This window comes from Pleurodeles waltl, chromosome 6, assembly GCF_031143425.1.
Source record: "Pleurodeles waltl isolate 20211129_DDA chromosome 6, aPleWal1.hap1.20221129, whole genome shotgun sequence".
Taxonomy (NCBI): domain Eukaryota; kingdom Metazoa; phylum Chordata; class Amphibia; order Caudata; family Salamandridae; genus Pleurodeles; species Pleurodeles waltl.
The window spans coordinates 781,031,142-781,049,026 of NC_090445.1; the positions used below are offsets into that span (position 1 = coordinate 781,031,142).

A 17,885-nucleotide genomic window follows, 5' to 3' on the forward strand; every position below is an offset into this window, starting at 1 on the left:
TTTGCTTCCATCAAATATGTTCACAAATGTCAACCGGGGAACTATACTAAAATTACGGAAACTTATTGATAATCTACAAGATCTTTATTTAAAAAATGTCTAGAAAAAAAGAGACTTTGGTAGAAGTGCAATGCCGATAGAAATGCTCACCATTTTAATGTAAAAGAAGTGATGTGCATAAAATGGATGAGAATGTTATATGAAAGTGGTATTCGGCAATTAGAGGCAAATCAAGAATCAGCAATCGTCATTAGATTTCAATCCGGATTTTGAATGCTTATGACAAACTGAATACAGCAGCAGGAATTACTAATTGCTAACAGAGTTGAATTCACAGTTTTTCACTGCTTACACTTTATCACCTTGACAGGTAGACTCTAAGTTCTTGACTTCTTCATCTGGTAAAATAATAAACAAATATTTTACTGAAGGGAATTGTCTATGACTTTCCACGTGGCTCAGTTTCATCACTAAGGATTAATATGCAGAACTCCCATTTGGTGCCCTAGAATTACATGCACATGGCCATTCATGAACAGACTTGTTGAACAGGAACGACATTATGAAGAATATGAAGCCAGATGTTCATATATGGCCCTATTTGAAAACAAGGTTTTGTAAAAATAAATGTACACAACTCGTACATTAACACTGCTGTGTTTCTAAAATTCCACGTTGCACACTAAATCACATAACATGGGAGAGTGGGAGACTACAAATTAAATCTGAGTAAGGAAAAGAAGATAGTTATGTTCATACTAAAGAGAATGTTTAATAGTGTGTGTGTGTGGGGCACAGGACTAATTTACTTAATTTGGAGAAACCATTTACCTGCAGCCTTTGGAAATGGCTTGGTACAGGAGAGAGGAGATGAAGGCGAAGAAGGCATTAGCCAGAGGCACTTCAAATATGAAGCAGGTGCTGCAGGTAGAAAATGAAGATCTTTGGCTCAACATTAATCTTACTGCAAAAGAGGAGCTCAGGTTTCGGGATCATTCTGGATAGTGTGCGGCTTAGACAAACAGATTTGGGCCAACAGTATAGCTCCAGTCAGAGTTAGTAAGATCTCCGAGTTTGTGCCATATGTTATTAAATGTTGCTGGGTACATATCAAAAGACCTCTTCGAGAATAGTGGTATTCCCAGAAGTGGCAAACTGAGGATAAGCTGGGAATCATTAGCACACACGAAAGCCTGGAGGTTCAGATAAAAACTAAAAAAAACCAACAACCATAAGTAGGCGGTTGAGATAAAAACTAAATAAAAGTGGGCAAGTCTTGAAAATGGTGGCAACCCTTAGATTCCTGAATGATAAAAATAAACAATCTAATCCTAAATGTGATCTGAAATGCCCCTTCTGGTGAATGCTGTAGGAAGAGTAAGTGGAAGACAGCAGTAAATACTGCTAACAGATTTCCATACAGAAATCATCCACCAAAATGGCAGCAAGAACTCCATGAGCCTGACCACGTGACAGTGGACTGGAAAGTATGCCACTGTCAAATGTCAGGCTCTCCAAATTTTGTTTTCAACTTTCACAGATTAAACTCAGTAATAACGTAAAGTTTCTTACCCGTAGGTGTAGTTTTGCAGCTTGAAGAATTTTCTGGATTCACATGCTGTGCATTAATTCCGCCATCTAGTGGTTGGTTCTGGAAATTCTACTATTTTCTCTAAGACCTCAAAAATAAATTTTGTCCTACTCCTTTCTCTGTTTGTTGGAGGGTGTCGACAGTTCCTCCACTTGGTGTACCCTTGTGACGTCATCGCACCTCCTCCGGATGTTTACTCCTTTTATCTCCATCTTTAGATGCTTTTTTTTTTTTCCTCTTTCTTCTCATCTTCTTGGTGGAGGCAGGTGGGTCGCTTGTGAATCCAGAAAATTCTTCAAGCTGTAAAACTACACCTATAGGTAAGAAACTTTATGTTTTGCAACGTGAATCTTTTCTGGATTCACATGCTGTGCATTGACTGTAAAGCTTTTTTTGTGAGGAGGCTGGGTTGAAGATGGATAGTAATTTGCAAATAAATGTCTTAACATATTTGTCCTCATTCAGCTTCCTCATTCATTTGAGCATCAACACATCAACAGAATAATGCTTTGTAAAGGTGTGTACAGAATACCAAGTTGCCACTATGCAGATATCTTGTAATGGGGTATTTTGCATGAATGGGATAGAGGGACTTTTCTTTCTGGTTGAGTGTGCTTTGGGTTTCCTTGTTAATGTTTGTCCTGCACTGTTGTGGCCCAACTGAATTAATTGTGCAATCCATCTTGCTATTGTATTCTTTGTAACTGCTTTTTCCCAGTAACCTTTTGAAGATGAGAAACAACTGCTGAGTCCTTTTAGTCTCATTTGTATTTTCAATGTAGTACATAATGGCAGGTCTTACATTTAATGTGTGTAATGTTCTTTCTGCAAGAGTCTATGGGTTTGTCAAAAACATGGTATTTGAATAGACTGATTAATGTGAAACTGTGAAACCACCTTTGGTAAACATGTATTGCTTGTATGTCTATGTTCTTATGAATTGTCCTTGTCCAGAGTTACACGGCTGACTTGGACAGAGGTACGACTGAGTCCCCCCTTGTTTGTTGATATAAAACATTGCTGTTGTGTTGTCTGTCTGCATTTATATTGTCTTTCTCTGAATCGTTCCTTGGAATGCTTTCATTGCAAGAAGCACTGTCTTCCATTCCAGAAGATTGTTGTATTTTACTTCTTCCTAATTCCTTGTACTTTCAGTGTGTACATATGGGCTCCCCATCCTATGTGATGCATCTGTGGTTATTGTCAGCGAGTTAGTTGCTTGGTTGCTGAAACAGTCTCCAGCCAGTGTAATATTTTCTCTGTTGAACCACATGGTTTTCTCCTGCACCTTCTGCATGACAACCCTAGCTCTCCCCAACTCTCTGTTGCTTGTGACCATTGATTTTGGAGCCACTCTTGTATTGGTCTCATATGCAGCTTCAAGTTTGGAATTAAGAAAGTACATGACGCCATTTTCCCCCAGTAGTCTCCCCACAGTCCTCACTGTCGGAGCTTACCCCTTCTGGCAGTGGTGAATCTCCAAAAGATATCGTGTCCTCTTCTTACTGGGTAACACCTTCCCCAGAATTATGTTCAATCTTGCTCCTAGAAAAATCTTCTCCTGTTCTGATTCTGGGGACGATTTCTCTATGCTTAACGAGAACCTCAGGGAATCCAACATGCTCATTACTATCTGAATGTCCTTCTTGTAATTATGGTAGAAGTGTGCCCTCACTAACCAGTCGTCTAGACATGGATATACGTGAATACCCATTCTCCTGGGGTGTGCTGCTACTGTAGCCAGGCATTTTGTGAACACTCTTGGAGCTGACTTTATTGCGAATGCTAGTACTTTAAATTGTTAATGTTTCTTGTCTATCACAAACTTTAGATACTTTGTGTTTTGCACTAATCTGTATGTGTAAATGTGCATCATTTAGGTCTATTGTTGACATAAAATCTCCTCTCTGCAACTGTGGGATTACTTCTTGCAAGGTTGTCACCTTGAACTTTATGGTCTTTATGAAATTGTTGATGAACCTGAGATCCAAAGTCGGACAGAGGAATCCGTCTACCTTCAGAATTAACACCTTGGGTGCGGGCGTCGGCCACACTACCTCCCTGGTGCGGGTCACGACCAGTGGCCGACACCAGGGAGGGGGTTAATAAATTCTCGGGTGCGTCGCACCCGAGGATTTATTTATTATTTTTTTTATCCCCGGGAGACACAGAAGCTTTTCCGTGTCTTCCCCCGCCCCCCACCTGCCCCTTTGTGACTGCTCCAATGGGGAAAACGGCACCAAGCGGCCTTCCCCACGTTCGGGAAGGCCTCGTAAGAAAGGGGAGACTCTCCCCTTTATTACGAGGCCTTCCTGAAAGTGTTTCCTGGCCCCCGATCGCAGCACAGCTGCGATCGGGGGCCAGGAAACACCACTAGACACCAGGGATTTCACATGAGGGGGTCGGCCATTTTGGCCCCCAAGGAAACCATACAACTACTACTACAAAAAATATAGATCTATATATAGATCTATATCTATACATATAGATATCTATGTAGATAGATAGATAGATATATATCTATATATATTGATATCTATGTAGATAGATAGATCTATATAGATAGATCTATATATCTATCTATATAGATCTATCTATATATGGAAAATGTCACTTACCCAGTGTGTGTGTATGTATATATATATATATATATATATATATATATATATATATATATATATATATATATATATATGGAAAATGTCACTTACCCAGTGTACATCTGTTCGTGGCATTAGTCGCTGCAGATTCACATGCTGTGCACATCCCGCCATTTGGTGTTGGGCTCGGAGTGTTACAGGTTGTTTTTCTTCGAAGAAGTCTTTTCGAGTCACGAGACCGAGGGACTCCTCCCATTTCGGCTCCATTGCGCATGGGCGTAGACTCCATCTTAGATTGTTTTCCCCCGCAGAGGGTGAGGTAGGAGTTGTGTATGCTAGTAATAGTGCCCATGCAATGGAGTAATGTACATAATGTAGTTTAAAGTAATATATTTTCAAATTTACAAATTTAGAAATGTTCAAGATCAACTTCTTAACGGCTACAGGCTTCCGGGGAGGCGGGTGGGCGCATGTGAATCTGCTGCGACTAATGCCACGAACAGATGTACACTGGGTAAGGGAAATTTTCCGTTCGATGGCATGTGTAGCTGCAGATACACATGCTGTGCATAGACTAGTAAGCAGTTATCTCCCCAAAAGCAGTGGTTCAGCCTGTAGGAGTTGAAGTTGTTTGAAACAATGTTCGTAGTACTGCTTGACCTACTGTGGCTTGTTGTGCCGTTAACACATCTACACAGTAGTGTTTAGTAAATGTATGAGGCGTAGACCATGTAGCTGCCTTACATATTTCGGTCATTGGAATGTTTCCTAGAAAGGCCATGGTAGCACCTTTCTTTCTGGTTGAGTGTGCCTTTGGTGTAATAGGCAGTTCTCTCTTTGCTTTAAGATAGCAGGTTTGAATACACTTAACTATCCTTATCCTTATCCTTAGCAATGCCTTGTTTAGAAATTGGATTACCTGTATGAGGTTTTTGGAAAGCAACAAATAATTGTTTTGTTTTTCGAATTAGTTTTGTTCTGTCAATGTAGTACATTAACGATCTTTTGATGTCTAATGTATGTAGTACTCTTTCAGCTACAGAGTCTGGCTGTGGGAAGAACACTGGTAATTCTACTGTTTGATTCAAGTGGAACGGTGATATAACTTTTGGTAAAAATTTTGGATTTGTCCGTAGAACTACTTTATGCTTGTGTATTTGAATAAATGGTTCTTGTATGGTAAATGCTTGAATTTCACTCACTCTTCTTAGAGATGTGATGGCAATTAAAAATGCAACTTTCCATGTTAAGTATTGCATTTCACAAGAATGCATGGGCTCAAAAGGTGGACCCATGAGTGGTGTTAAGACAATGTTGAGGTTCCATGAAGGAACTGGTGGTGTTCTTGGTGGTATAATTCTCTTTAGTCCTTCCATAAACGCTTTTATGACTGGTATCCTAAATAGTGAGGTTGAGTGCGTAATTTGCAGGTAAGCTGAAATTGCGGTAAGATGTATCTTTATGGAAGAGAAAGCTAGCTTTGACTTTTGCAAATGTAGTAAGTAACTTACGATGTCTTTGGCAGATGCGTGTAAGGGTTGAATTTGATTATTATGGCAGTAATAAACAAATCTTTTCCACTTATTTGCATAGCAATGTGTAGTGGTAGGTTTTCTAGCTTGTTTTATGACCTCCTTACATTCCTGTGTAAGGTCTAAGTGTCCGAATTCTAGGACTTCAGGAGCCAAATTGCTAGATTCAGTGATGCTGGATTTGGATGTCTGATCTGTTGTTTGTGTTGTGTTGTGTTAACAGATCTGGTCTGTTTGGTAGTTTGACATGAGGCACTACAGAGAGGTCTAGTAGTGTTGTGTACCAAGGTTGTCTTGCCCATGTTGGCGCTATCAGTATGAGTTTGAGTTTGTTTTGACTCAATTTGTTTATCAGATATGGAAGGAGTGGGAGAGGGGGAAAAGCGTAAGCAAATATCCCTGACCAGCTCATCCATAACGCATTGCCCTGAGACTGATCTTGTGGGTACCTGGATGCGAAGTTTTGACATTTTGCGTTTTCCTTTGTTGCAAATAGATCTATTTGTGGTGTTCCCCAATTCTGGAAGTATTTGTTTAGTATTTGGGGGTGAATCTCCCATTCGTGGATCTGTTGGTGATCCCGCGAGAGATTGTCTGCTAACTGGTTCTGAATTCCTGGAATAAATTGTGCTATTAGGCGAATGTGGTTGTGAATCGCCCAATGCCATATTTTTTGTGCCAGGAGACACAACTGTGTTGAGTGTGTCCCTCCCTGTTTGTTTAGGTAATACATTGTTGTCATGTTGTCTGTTTTGACAAGAATGTGTTTGTGGCTTATTATGGGTTGAAATGCTTTTAGCGCTAGAAATACTGCCAATAGTTCTAAGTGATTTATGTGAAACTGTTTTTGCTGAGTGTCCCCATTGTCCTTGGATGCTGTGTTGATTGAGGTGTGCTCCCCACCCTATCATGGAGGCATCTGTTGTTATTACATATTGTGGTACTGGGTCTTGGAAAGGCCGCCCTTGGTTTAAATTTATACTGTTCCACCATTGAAGCGAGGTGTATGTTTGGCGGTCTATTAACACCAGATCTAGAAGTTGACCCTGTGCTTATGACCATTGTGATGCTAGGCACTGTTGTAAGGGCCGCATGTGCAACCTTGCGTTCAGGACAATGGCTATGCATGAGGACATCATGCCTAGTAGTTTCATCACCATTTTGACTTGTATCTTTTGTTTTGGATACATGGTTTTTATTACATTGTGAAATGCTTGAACCCTTTGTGGGCTTGGAGTGGCAATCCCTTTTGTTGTGTTGATTGTTGTCCCTAAGTATTGCTGTGTTTGACACAGCAGAAGGTGTGACTGTGTAGTTGATTGAGAAACCTAGATTGTGGAGGATTTCTATGACGTACCTCGTGTGTTGTGAACACCGTTTTAGCATGTTGGTTTTGATTAACCAATCGTCTAGGTACGGGAACACATGTATTTGCTGCCTTCTGATATGTGCAGCTACTACTGCTAGGCATTTTGTAAAAACTCTTGGCGCAGTTGTTATTCCAAATGGCAACACCTTGAACTGGTAATGTACCCCTTTGGAATACAAACCTTAGGTACTTTCTGTGTGAAGGATGTATCGGTATATGGAAATATGCATCCTTTAGGTCTAGTGTTGTCATGTAGTCTTGTTTTTGGAGCAGTGGGATTACGTCCTGTAATGTCACCATGTGAAAGTGATCTGATTTGATGTATGTATTTAATGTTCTGAGATCTAGTATAGGTCTCAGACTTTTGTCTTTTTTGGGTATGAGAAAGTACAGAGAGTAAACTCCTGTCCCTTTCTGTTGGCTTGGTACTAATTCTATTGCTTCTTTTTGTAGTAATGCCTGAACTTCTAGTCCTAGAAGATCTATATGTTGTTTTGACATATTGTGTGTTTTCGGTGGGACGTTTGGAGGGAATTTGAGAAATTCTATGCAATAACCATGCTGGATAATTGCTAGGACCCAAGTGTCTGTTGTCATTTCCTCCCAATGTTTGTAAAACTTGGTTAGTCTCCCCCCCACAGATGTTATGTGTTGGGGATGTGTGACTTGGAAGTCACTGTTTGTTTTGAGGAGTTTTGGGACTTTGGAACTTTCCTCTATTCTTTTGGAATTGTCCCCCTTTATATTGTCCCCGAAAACTTCCCCGCTGATACTGGCTCTGGTAAGTGGGTCTTGTTTGTAAGGTTGTGGGTTCTGTGCTTTGTCCTCGAAATCCCCCTCTAAACTGTGTTTTTCGAAATGTGCCTCTGCTCTGTGGGGAGTAGAGTGCGCCCATGGCTTTGGCCGTGTCAGTGTCTTTCTTAAGTTTTTCGATCGCAGTGTCCACCTCCGGCCCAAACAACTGCTGTCCGTTGAATGGCATATTCAGCACAGCTTGCTGTATTTCTGGTTTAAATCCTGATGTACGAAGCCATGCATGTCTCCTTATTGTTACTGCTGTGTTGACAGTTCTAGCAGCTGTGTCTGCAGCATCCATTGCTGACCGTATCTGATTGTTGGAGATACTCTGTCCTTCTTCTACTACCTGCTGCGCTCTTTTTTGGAACTCCTTGGGCAAATCTTCTATAAAGTGTTGCATTTCGTCCCAATGGGCCCTATCGTATCTGGCCAACAAAGCCTGTGAATTGGCAATACGCCACTGGTTTGCTGCCTGTGCCGCCACCCTTTTGCCTGCTGCGTCGAATTTTCGACTTTCTTTATCTGGAGGTGGTGCATCTCCTGAAGTATGTGAGTTTGCTCTTTTGCGCGCTGCCCCTACTACAACTGAGTCCGGTGTTAGCTGTTGTGTGATGTACACGGGGTCTGTTGGTGGCGGTTTATATTTTGTCTCCACTCTTGGAGTAATGGCCCTTCCTTTTACAGGCTCTTCAAACACTTGTTTGGAGTGTTTTAGCATTCCGGGTAGCATAGGAAGACTTTGATACTGGCTGTGTGTGGACGACAGTGTGTTAAAAAGAAAGTCGTCTTCAATGGGCTCAGCATGCAGGCTGACATTATGAAATGCCGCTGCTCTCGACACCACCTGTGCGTAGGCTGTACTATCCTCTGGTGGCGACGGTCTAGCTGTATAACATTCAGGACTATTATCTGACACTGGTGCGTCATAAAGGTCCCATGCGTCAGGGTCATCTTGACTCATTCCTGTATGAGTTGGGGATTGCATCATTGGTGGAGTGGCTACCGGTGATGGTTGCGGAGAGCACTGTGGAGATGGTGGCGGGGTTACTTGTTTAGCCACCTTTGCCTGTGGCTGCTTGTCTTTCTTGAAAGGCAAGTTTGCGTTTCATTTTAATCGGAGGGAGAGTACTGATCTTCCCTGTTTCTTTTTGGATATGGAGCCTTCTTTGTGTATAGTCTGGCTCTATTGTTTCCAATTCCTGTCCAAATCTATGTGTCTTCATTTGTGTGGACAGTCCTTGTTCCTCAGTGTAGGAACTTGTTCTCGGTTCCGAGGCCGGATGTTTCGGTATCGAAACCTTTTCGGCTGCTTTTTTTCGGTTCCGACGAAACCTTCTTTACTTTCGGCGTCGTGGTCTCTCGGTGCCGACCCATTTCGGTGCCGCTATCTCGGTGCCGAACCTGCTCGGAGCCACTATCTCGGGCCCTAGATTGCTGTGTGGCGGTATCTCGACCGGAGTCGGATGACTTCGCCACCAGCGTGCCCTTTTTCGGTGCCGATGATCGGTCACCTATTTTTCGGGTTAAGCCATGGCCTGTTGGCGGTGGCGTCCCCTGGGCTTTAGTGTTTTTTTCGTGAGTTTTGTGTTTCGACGTCTTACTCACGGTTTTCGGCGTTTCTTCGGGATCAATCTCATCCGAGTCAGATTCCTGGATGGAGAATGTTTCTTTCTCCTCCTCGAAACGCTCTTGTCCTGTCGGCGCCGATGCCATTTGCAGTCTCCTTGCTCTTCAGTCTCTTAGTGTCTTCCTGGACCGAAACGCTCGACAGGCTTCACAAGTATCTTCCTTGTGTTCCGGCGACAAACACAAGTTACAGACCAGATGCTGATCTGTATATGGATACTTGTTATGGCATTTTGGGCAGAAGCGGAATGGGGTCCGTTCCATCAGCCTTGAAGAGACACGTGGCCGGGCCGACCAGGCCTGGACGGGGGATCGAAAAAACCCCAAAGGGCCACCGGAGCTCTTCAAAAGTCTGTGTCGATCTGTTGTAACTAACCCGATACCGAACGCAAACAATACCGACGATTTTTCCGAGATTCTAACTAATTTTCCGACCCGAAACACGGAGCGAAAAGGAACACGTCCAAACCCGATGGTGGAAAAAAAAACAATCTAAGATGGAGTCGACGCCCATGCGCAATGGAGCCGAAATGGGAGGAGTCCCTCGGTCTCGTGACTTGAAAAGACTTCTTCGAAGAAAAACAACCTGTAACACTCCGAGCCCAACACCAGATGGCGGGATGTGCACAGCATGTGTATCTGCAGCTACACATGCCATCGAACATATATATATATATATATACACTCCAACACAAGCTCCATTGACGGGGCCCCCAACCCTGCAGGGCGGCTTCATCACAGGGATGGAGCATCCTGTTATATTCATCCAAAAGAAAAAACGAAATTAAGAAGCCTTCCGATTCCAATCTGGCACGAGTTTATTTCATTATAAATTGGCAGCAAATTATTCCTTCTTTTCCTGACGCGTTTCGGCAAACAGCCTTGTTCACAGGAGAGCAGTTGCATACAATCACAGATGCTTCGAATTACATTTATATTTGTCACGTGATTCAATGGCTGAATACTTCAACTCCCAAAATGCATCCTTCTTATCATCATGTATCACATTGTGGCATATTTTCATTGTTTTGCTTAAATAGCGTTTCTTCACCACATTTCATATTGTGCTTGTATTTAACCTGGTGCAATTTAAAGTGATCACGTGCAATTTATTTCAAAAAGAGAATGAGCTATCAAAGTCAAGCAACCCTCATTATCATAGATGCTGCCATAAACAGTACTTTAATGTCTCTTACTCATGAAAGTTCGGAACGGTGAAGGAGGAAAAAATCCCTCTCTCTTTCCTTTCTCGTCTGTCTGTTCATTAGTCACAGGTTAAATCCTTCGTTTGGCACACAGACAAGCAGGTCATGCCCCCACAGTCATAAATACTCCAACACAAGCATAAGGCCTATGCATGCTGGAGTACTGCAATGTGTGTGTTTGTATGTATGTATGTGTATATATATTTATTTCATTGTTTGGCCAAACTGGAGGGTAAATTGTGTGACATCAATGCGCTTGCTTCGTCCACTAACTATGCTGCTTCCCTATTTATTAGAACAGAGTTATTATGTAAATTTTGAAACCTAGCCTCACGTGATACTAACTATATATGTAAATATGCAGGGTCGAGACAATATGGCGAGGGCGAGAGACCGGGTTGCACTCTAGCTAACGTTCTTAGGCCCCCATACTATGCTAAATGCATGACCAATTTACAAGGATGGGATGGCTCAACTATCACTGATGGCGTGGCTATTGTACACAAATTTATGGGGTACTTTAAACACCTCTACATGTCCTGCGTAAGTGGGAATGAGGCAACCCTGGCTGAATATCTGGCTGAAATAGCAATGGTCTGGGTTGAACCAGGGCAGCAACATTTACTTGCACTTCTATCACCTGTGAGGAGATTACACAAGGAATCAGTGCCGTAAGTGGCTCTAAAGACCCCAGGCTACATGACTTTACTGGTAATTGTTTACAAAGCCTACACAACAATCCTGGCCCCACATCTACTAGAGGTTAATGCTGAATCCTTAGAACAAGGGACTCTTCCCCTACAATGCGTGAAGCTGTTATTACCCTGGTCCTTAAACCTAACAAACGCCTACCCCCGTCCCCAACACTGCACTTCCTACAGACCATTGTCACTACTAAAACACAACAATAAAATCCTGGCCAAGGTAATCGCCACAGGCATCTCCCTACTGATGGACCGTATTATTTCACCCATGCAATCATGATTCATTCCACACCGTTCCATTTCAATTAAGCTCTGTACTTTATTTTCGGTTATTAATCTAATCTCCCCCACTATTCCTGCTGCAGCTGTCCTTCCAGACGCTGAAAAAACATTTGATTCTCTTGATTTGTCTTTTCTCACAGCCACCTTAGTCAAAATAGACATCCTAAATGGTTTCAGACAACTCATTCTGTTGCGCTACAAGAATCCTTTGGCCCATCTAAGAGTGAACATCACAATATCCAAGCCCCTTCCCTAACGAGAGGCACCCAACAGGGCTGCCCTCTGCCCCCCCATCCTTTTAATCCTTGCTATTGACCCCTTAGTTTACCATTTACAAGTAAAACATCTGGAAAGTGGCCTTGGCATCCCCAGCGGTACACTATTGGCATTCTTGCATGCCAATAATGCGTTACTATTTGTCCGTGACCCTACTGTCAATCTTCCTCCGATTGTGCTTGAGGTGATACTCTTTGGAACATTTTCTAGAATGTCCGTCAACTGGAATAAATCAGAGGTCATTCATCTTACTGATGCTACGGCAACCTGCGCCCTGGATTTCCCTCTCCAATGGTGTACGTTTTGTACCAATTATTTAGGTATATAGCTCTACAGAGATAAGACAGAGGTCACACTACTTAACTATGGCCCTGCCATTGAAAAACACACAACCCAAATAGAACAATAGATTAAATTGCCTCTGACGATGGCTGGGCATGTAGCATTAAAATGGTGGTCCTTCTTCGCTTGCTCTATCTGTTTTAAAACAGCCCTATTGCCTTGACAAACACTTTTTTTGAAGCTTTGAGAGAATTACTCCAGCGGCTGATCTGGGCGTCGTCCGCACATTAGAGGAGTACACTCACACTTCCGTACAACCGTAAGAGGTTCGGGTATCCAAACTTACAGTTATAATACTCAGTGTCCCAATCACACTTTGCTCACTACTGGTACCACCCTGACGCCAGATTCCCATATCTTAAACCTGAGCGGGCTCAAGTCCCCAAACTCCCTCTCTTCTCTTTACTTCCACATGGACTTCCCCGGAATACTAACAAAATACAATCATTATATACCACTTGCTAGGCCTGGTTCAAACTCTCACACCACTTGGGCATCCAAATCCTATACTCCCCACATCTGACACTTATTAATAACCCCTGGCGTCCCCTTACTCAGGACCGATTGGTGCAACGGACACTCTCACACAATTTGCGAGTTGTTAATGACTTCTTTGTCGACAGCATACTTCGGTCTAGCTCCTCAATGACGGAGGGGGATCCCTCTAACCCCACAGATAGGTTTATATTTCATAGTTTACACTGCACACTCCAGGACGTCTTAATGACGTACCCAGAGGAAACTCCAGAACTCACACCACTTTCAACAGTAATCACTACCGCAGACACCTCATATCCTAACTCTACCCTATTTCGGTACAAATACGGCCAACAGGCGTTGAACGATCAAGGGCAACCTGGGAACAAGATCTGGGATACACCATCCCAGATAAGACTTGGTACTATTGTTGCACCCAAACCAAACTTGTATCCAACAATCATTGGCATAAGATTTTATGCTACAAATTTCTCCACAGGGCTTATACAACCCCCAAAGCATTAGCTAAACTTGACCTTGCTAGGCCTCACCATTGCCCAAAAGTAGAGTGGAACAGGTGGACTTTGCTCATCGGACATGGAATTACGAGAAGATCAAAACATAATGGGAAAGGATCTATGTCACATTATCTCTAATGCTTGAGCACTCGATAGATTCAGATCCTCTGATGGCCTTACTGGGATATGTCAAACTGTTGCCCACCGCATTAGGGCGATTTGCCGGCATTGCATTACTGTTGTCTAAGCGGCAAGTGGGGATCCCATTGGGTAGTAGCACACTCCTACCATCGGTACCACAGTACCATCACTGCCTGGTTGCAAGACATGTCATATTGTGAAACAAACTCTGAACTGTATGCCCCACTGCAGCTGATAACCTCCAGACCCAAAGATATCTGGCAGCCGCTTAAAGATTATTTACTGACAACTGATCATTCCTCAGCAGAATGAGATTCAATATATCAGCACCACAACCACACTGCAACCCTTCAAATTGACTTACTTACAGGTTCAACCTGGTCAGCTCCCTTTAGCGAGGCCCATGTCATTTACTCTCCGTTGTCTTCTCGAATTATTTCCTGGATTGTTTGATCCTTCCTGGGTTATATTATTTTATTTCTTGACTGTTCCCCTTCCCTCCTTGCTGCTCCCCTCATCACTTCTCTTTTTATCTTTATCATCTATTCATTGACTGTAGTAGGTTGGATGTTTGTGTAACGTGTGAGGCTCTTTGTTATTTGTGCAAATAGAACAGTTGAATAAAGTTTTAAAAAAACTAAACATAACATCTGCTTGCCAATGCCCTAATGGAATTCCTCAGTGTTTACAATGATTTCATGATGTCTACTGTGGAAGTGAAAAGACTATATTGCATCCTAAGGAAATACAAAAAGCAAAATGGAGAATGGGAATGCTAAAGAGCTCATAGCAGGTCTCACTGTAATAAGACCTTCATAAGCAGATTTGTAATGGCTGTCAAAGTCACTCAAAGCTCACTTACCTATCATTTTGACATTACCCAATTGAGTCTTAATGTAAAATTATATATTAATACTAAATAGAAATGCACATGAAATTTGTATGTTTTAAGAACACCATTATTTTCCTATTAAACAAAGTTGTCTGAAGGATGTCAAAACTGTCTGCTTACCAATTTCCTCAGGCAGATGTGACAGCAAATTCTCTCCAAGCCCAAGATGTGTCAGATTGGTTAGGTGTCCAATTCCTCTAGGAAGGGTGCTTAATTGATTATTAGTCAAGACCAATTTCTATTGAGAACACAAACAAAAATAAAAACTTAGCCTAGAGGTATGTCTCAAACTAGCAGAACATTGCTCAACTGTGGCAAATGTTCAATCTCCATTTCATAAATGGACTGGCATTGCATGAAAAAATCCTAAACAAGTAAACACAGCTTCAATAATGAAATAACCTCAGGACTTTCCTGTGCTCAGTAAAATGAAGTTGGAAAAACTTTAGCTTTTACACAGTTGTTTCTGGAACTCTGGATCACTCTGATGCCACGCAACAACATAACTCTTACCAACAAGCCAGATATGATAACTGTAAAAAACATAAGAGAAAGGTTGCTTAACTGTAACAGGAGTACTCCTGTATAGGTATCTTTCATTGATTCACATGCTTGAATCTTTTCAGTCGTTAAGCTGCGAGTCCCACTGTACACCTATTGAGCCGTGCAATGGTAAATACACAGATAAGCTTTAATAATCACAATAGTAGCCTATTAATATTACAAAAGAACTAAAACTCAGCCCATCAAACTAACGCAGTATTTACCTCTCCCCACCAAGGCAATCATAGTTAAAATTTGTTAGGACAAGTGTTAGTGGGGAGGGGGGGTGGAAGGTGGACTGCATGTGAATCTATGAACGATAATACTGGAGACCTGCAGTTAAAGATGAGGATTTTTTTTTACTTACCCTGTAAGCATCTGTTTGTGGCATGCAGTGCTGTAGATTCACATGCTCAGCATTCTTCTGCCATCTAGTGTTGGGCCCAGCTTTTGGAATCATGAGGTAAAATGACCCCTCCTCTTGATAATACAGCGCATGGGCATCAACTCCATTGTTAGATTGATTTCCCGCAGTCGGGTGAAAATGGAGTGTGAGTAAAGTGTCAGAAAGAGATGTCCATCCATATGAAAGAACAAGAGGATGCTGCAATGGCCATAGGTGTCTGGGGAGTAGGGCAGGCACATGTAGGTTTAAGTCCTCGAAAACTCTACTTCGCTATGGTGAGCTATATTTTATCAGGTTGAGCTATTTTTTTTAGGACCTACTCGACCCTTCTGGCGAGCTGACAAAGAACAGGTGTTCTGTTCAGTCAAAGTGAAGGAGGCCTTTGAATTTTATTCTTGTTACATTTTCTCTGAGCTCAGAGACCGAGGTCAAAAGTCAGTTTGCCTAACAATTAATTTTCCTTCTCACTGCAGAGTTCCAGGATTGTGTCAGTTTTTTTCCCAACACACATTTAAATGGCCAAGTCAACTGTACAAACATTTCCAAATACATTTCAGCAGTTGTGAAAGCCCACTGATTGTACTTCTGAGTGATAAAAAAATATTTTAATAGGATGAAAACAAATCCGAACACTTTACCTGGAGATGTGTAAAGAATAAATGTTTTCTGAAACCACATTTTCACAGATTTGTAAATGCATTATATAGTTTTATCAGTAAAGCTGCAAGTTAGTGGGAAGGTTTTTGGTCATTTCATGGAAATGTCTCTCTGTAAATGACCGTGTGCAACCACATCCCACTTTAGCAATGTATTTTTAAAAATGAGTGTTTAAACACAAACCTAGAAACACTCCTGCCCCGGTAGCAATGCTATTAGTAAGCTAAGAGGCAAGTAATGGACCCTCCTTCTCCTATATGTGGGCTAGATTCTGTTTATACATGGAGCAAACGTTTAGTCCTTTTAATCAAACAAAGATTTGTTTTGTACAGAAGAAACGCTGAGCTCACATATTTGGAGGTACACTCCTATGTGAAAATGAAGAAAAAGGGGACTCTGTAAAGTAAAATATTTACCTAGGATCACACAATTGACAACGTGTACGGGTCAAGTACATTATACTTATGGTCTAGTAGATTATTCGAGTTACTCAACCAGCAGGTCTAGTAACATTTTTATGATTTTTCGAGGCCTAAGGCTCCAGCACTACATGCCACAAACAGATGCTTACAGGGTAAGTAACAATCCGTTTGATGGCATGTGTGGCTGTAGATAAACATGCTCTGCATAGACCTCCAGAAAGCAGTGGCTAACCTGTGAGTGTTGCAGTTGTTTGAAAAAGGGTTTAAAGCACTGCCGTTCCTACATTTGCTTGTTGGTGTGCTCATACATCCAAACAGTAATGTTTAATAAAAGAGTGTGGAGTTGATAATGTAGCTGCTTTATAAATCTCAGTTATTGGTATATTGCCAAGGAAAGCAAAAGGAACTCCTAGCTTACGAGTCAATTGTGCTTTAGGTGTGGGCAAACTTCTTTTAGCTTTGGAGTAACAAGTCTGAATGCACTGAATTATCCACCTTGAAATGCCTGATTTAGATATGGCCTTCCCCGTGTGAGGGGGCAAAAGAGCCACAAAGAGTAGCTTGGTTTTACAGAGCTTTTTAGTTCTGTCAAGATAGTACATTTAAGCTCTTTTTACATCTAGTGTGTGCAGAGCTCTTTCTGCAACTGAATTGGGTTGCAAAAAGAGAACCAGTAATTCAACTGACTGGTTTAGGTGGAAGGCAGAAACTACCTTTGGAAGGAATTTTGGGCTAGTGCAAAGGACTCCCATAACACTCTGTATTTGGAAAAAAGGTTCTTTCAAGGTTAGTGCTTGGAGCTCAATGACACGTCTTAGTGAAGTGATTGCTATTAAAAAGGCTACTTTCCAAGACGGGAATTGAAGAAGACAGTTATGTAATGGTTCAAATCGTGGCCCCATAAGTCTGGTAAGTACAATATTGAGTTTCCAAGCAGGGCAGATGCAGGGTGCACTCTGGTTGACTTACTCTTTTCAGGTCTTCCATGAATACTTTAACAACTGGCACCTTGAACGATGATAAGTGCTGTCTATTTAGCAGGTAGGCAACTACTGTAGAAAGATACAGAAGTATTGATGAGTACACAAGTCTGCAAATGAAATAGATAGACAATATTTTGAATAGTTGCATTAAAAGGATCACCATGTATGTCACAGCAGTAGAAAACAAATATTTTCCACTTAGCTGCATAACATGCTCTAGTTTTGGGTTTACGTGCCTCAATGAGAACAGTCATGCATTCCTGCAGGAGATACAAGTATCCAAATTTTAGGACTTCAGGAGCCAAACCGTAAGGCTGAGTACCTTTGGATTTGGATCCCCGAGTTCTCCATGGTTCTGAGTGAGAAGAGTGGAGGGGAAGCTTCTCGGGTCACACTACAGAGAGCTCAAATAGTGTGGTGAACCATGGTTGTCTTGCCCAAGTGCGAGCTACTAGAGTGAGAGAAGAAGAGGGAGAGGCAGAAAACCATAGGCAAATATACCTGATCAGTTCATCAGTAAA

General features: G+C 41.9%; 1 protein-coding gene across 4 annotated transcripts in view; it reads right to left on the reverse strand.

Moving 5' to 3' along the window:
• SHOC2 (SHOC2 leucine rich repeat scaffold protein) overlaps positions 1-17,885 on the reverse strand; it is a 401,285-nt gene that overhangs the window by 13,544 nt on the left and 369,856 nt on the right. For all 4 annotated transcript variants that reach the window (XM_069239398.1, XM_069239395.1, XM_069239396.1 and 1 more), the window contains one exon: positions 14,474-14,591. In XM_069239398.1, the coding sequence (XP_069095499.1) occupies positions 14,474-14,591 (118 nt within the window). The remainder of the gene's footprint in view (positions 1-14,473; positions 14,592-17,885) is intronic.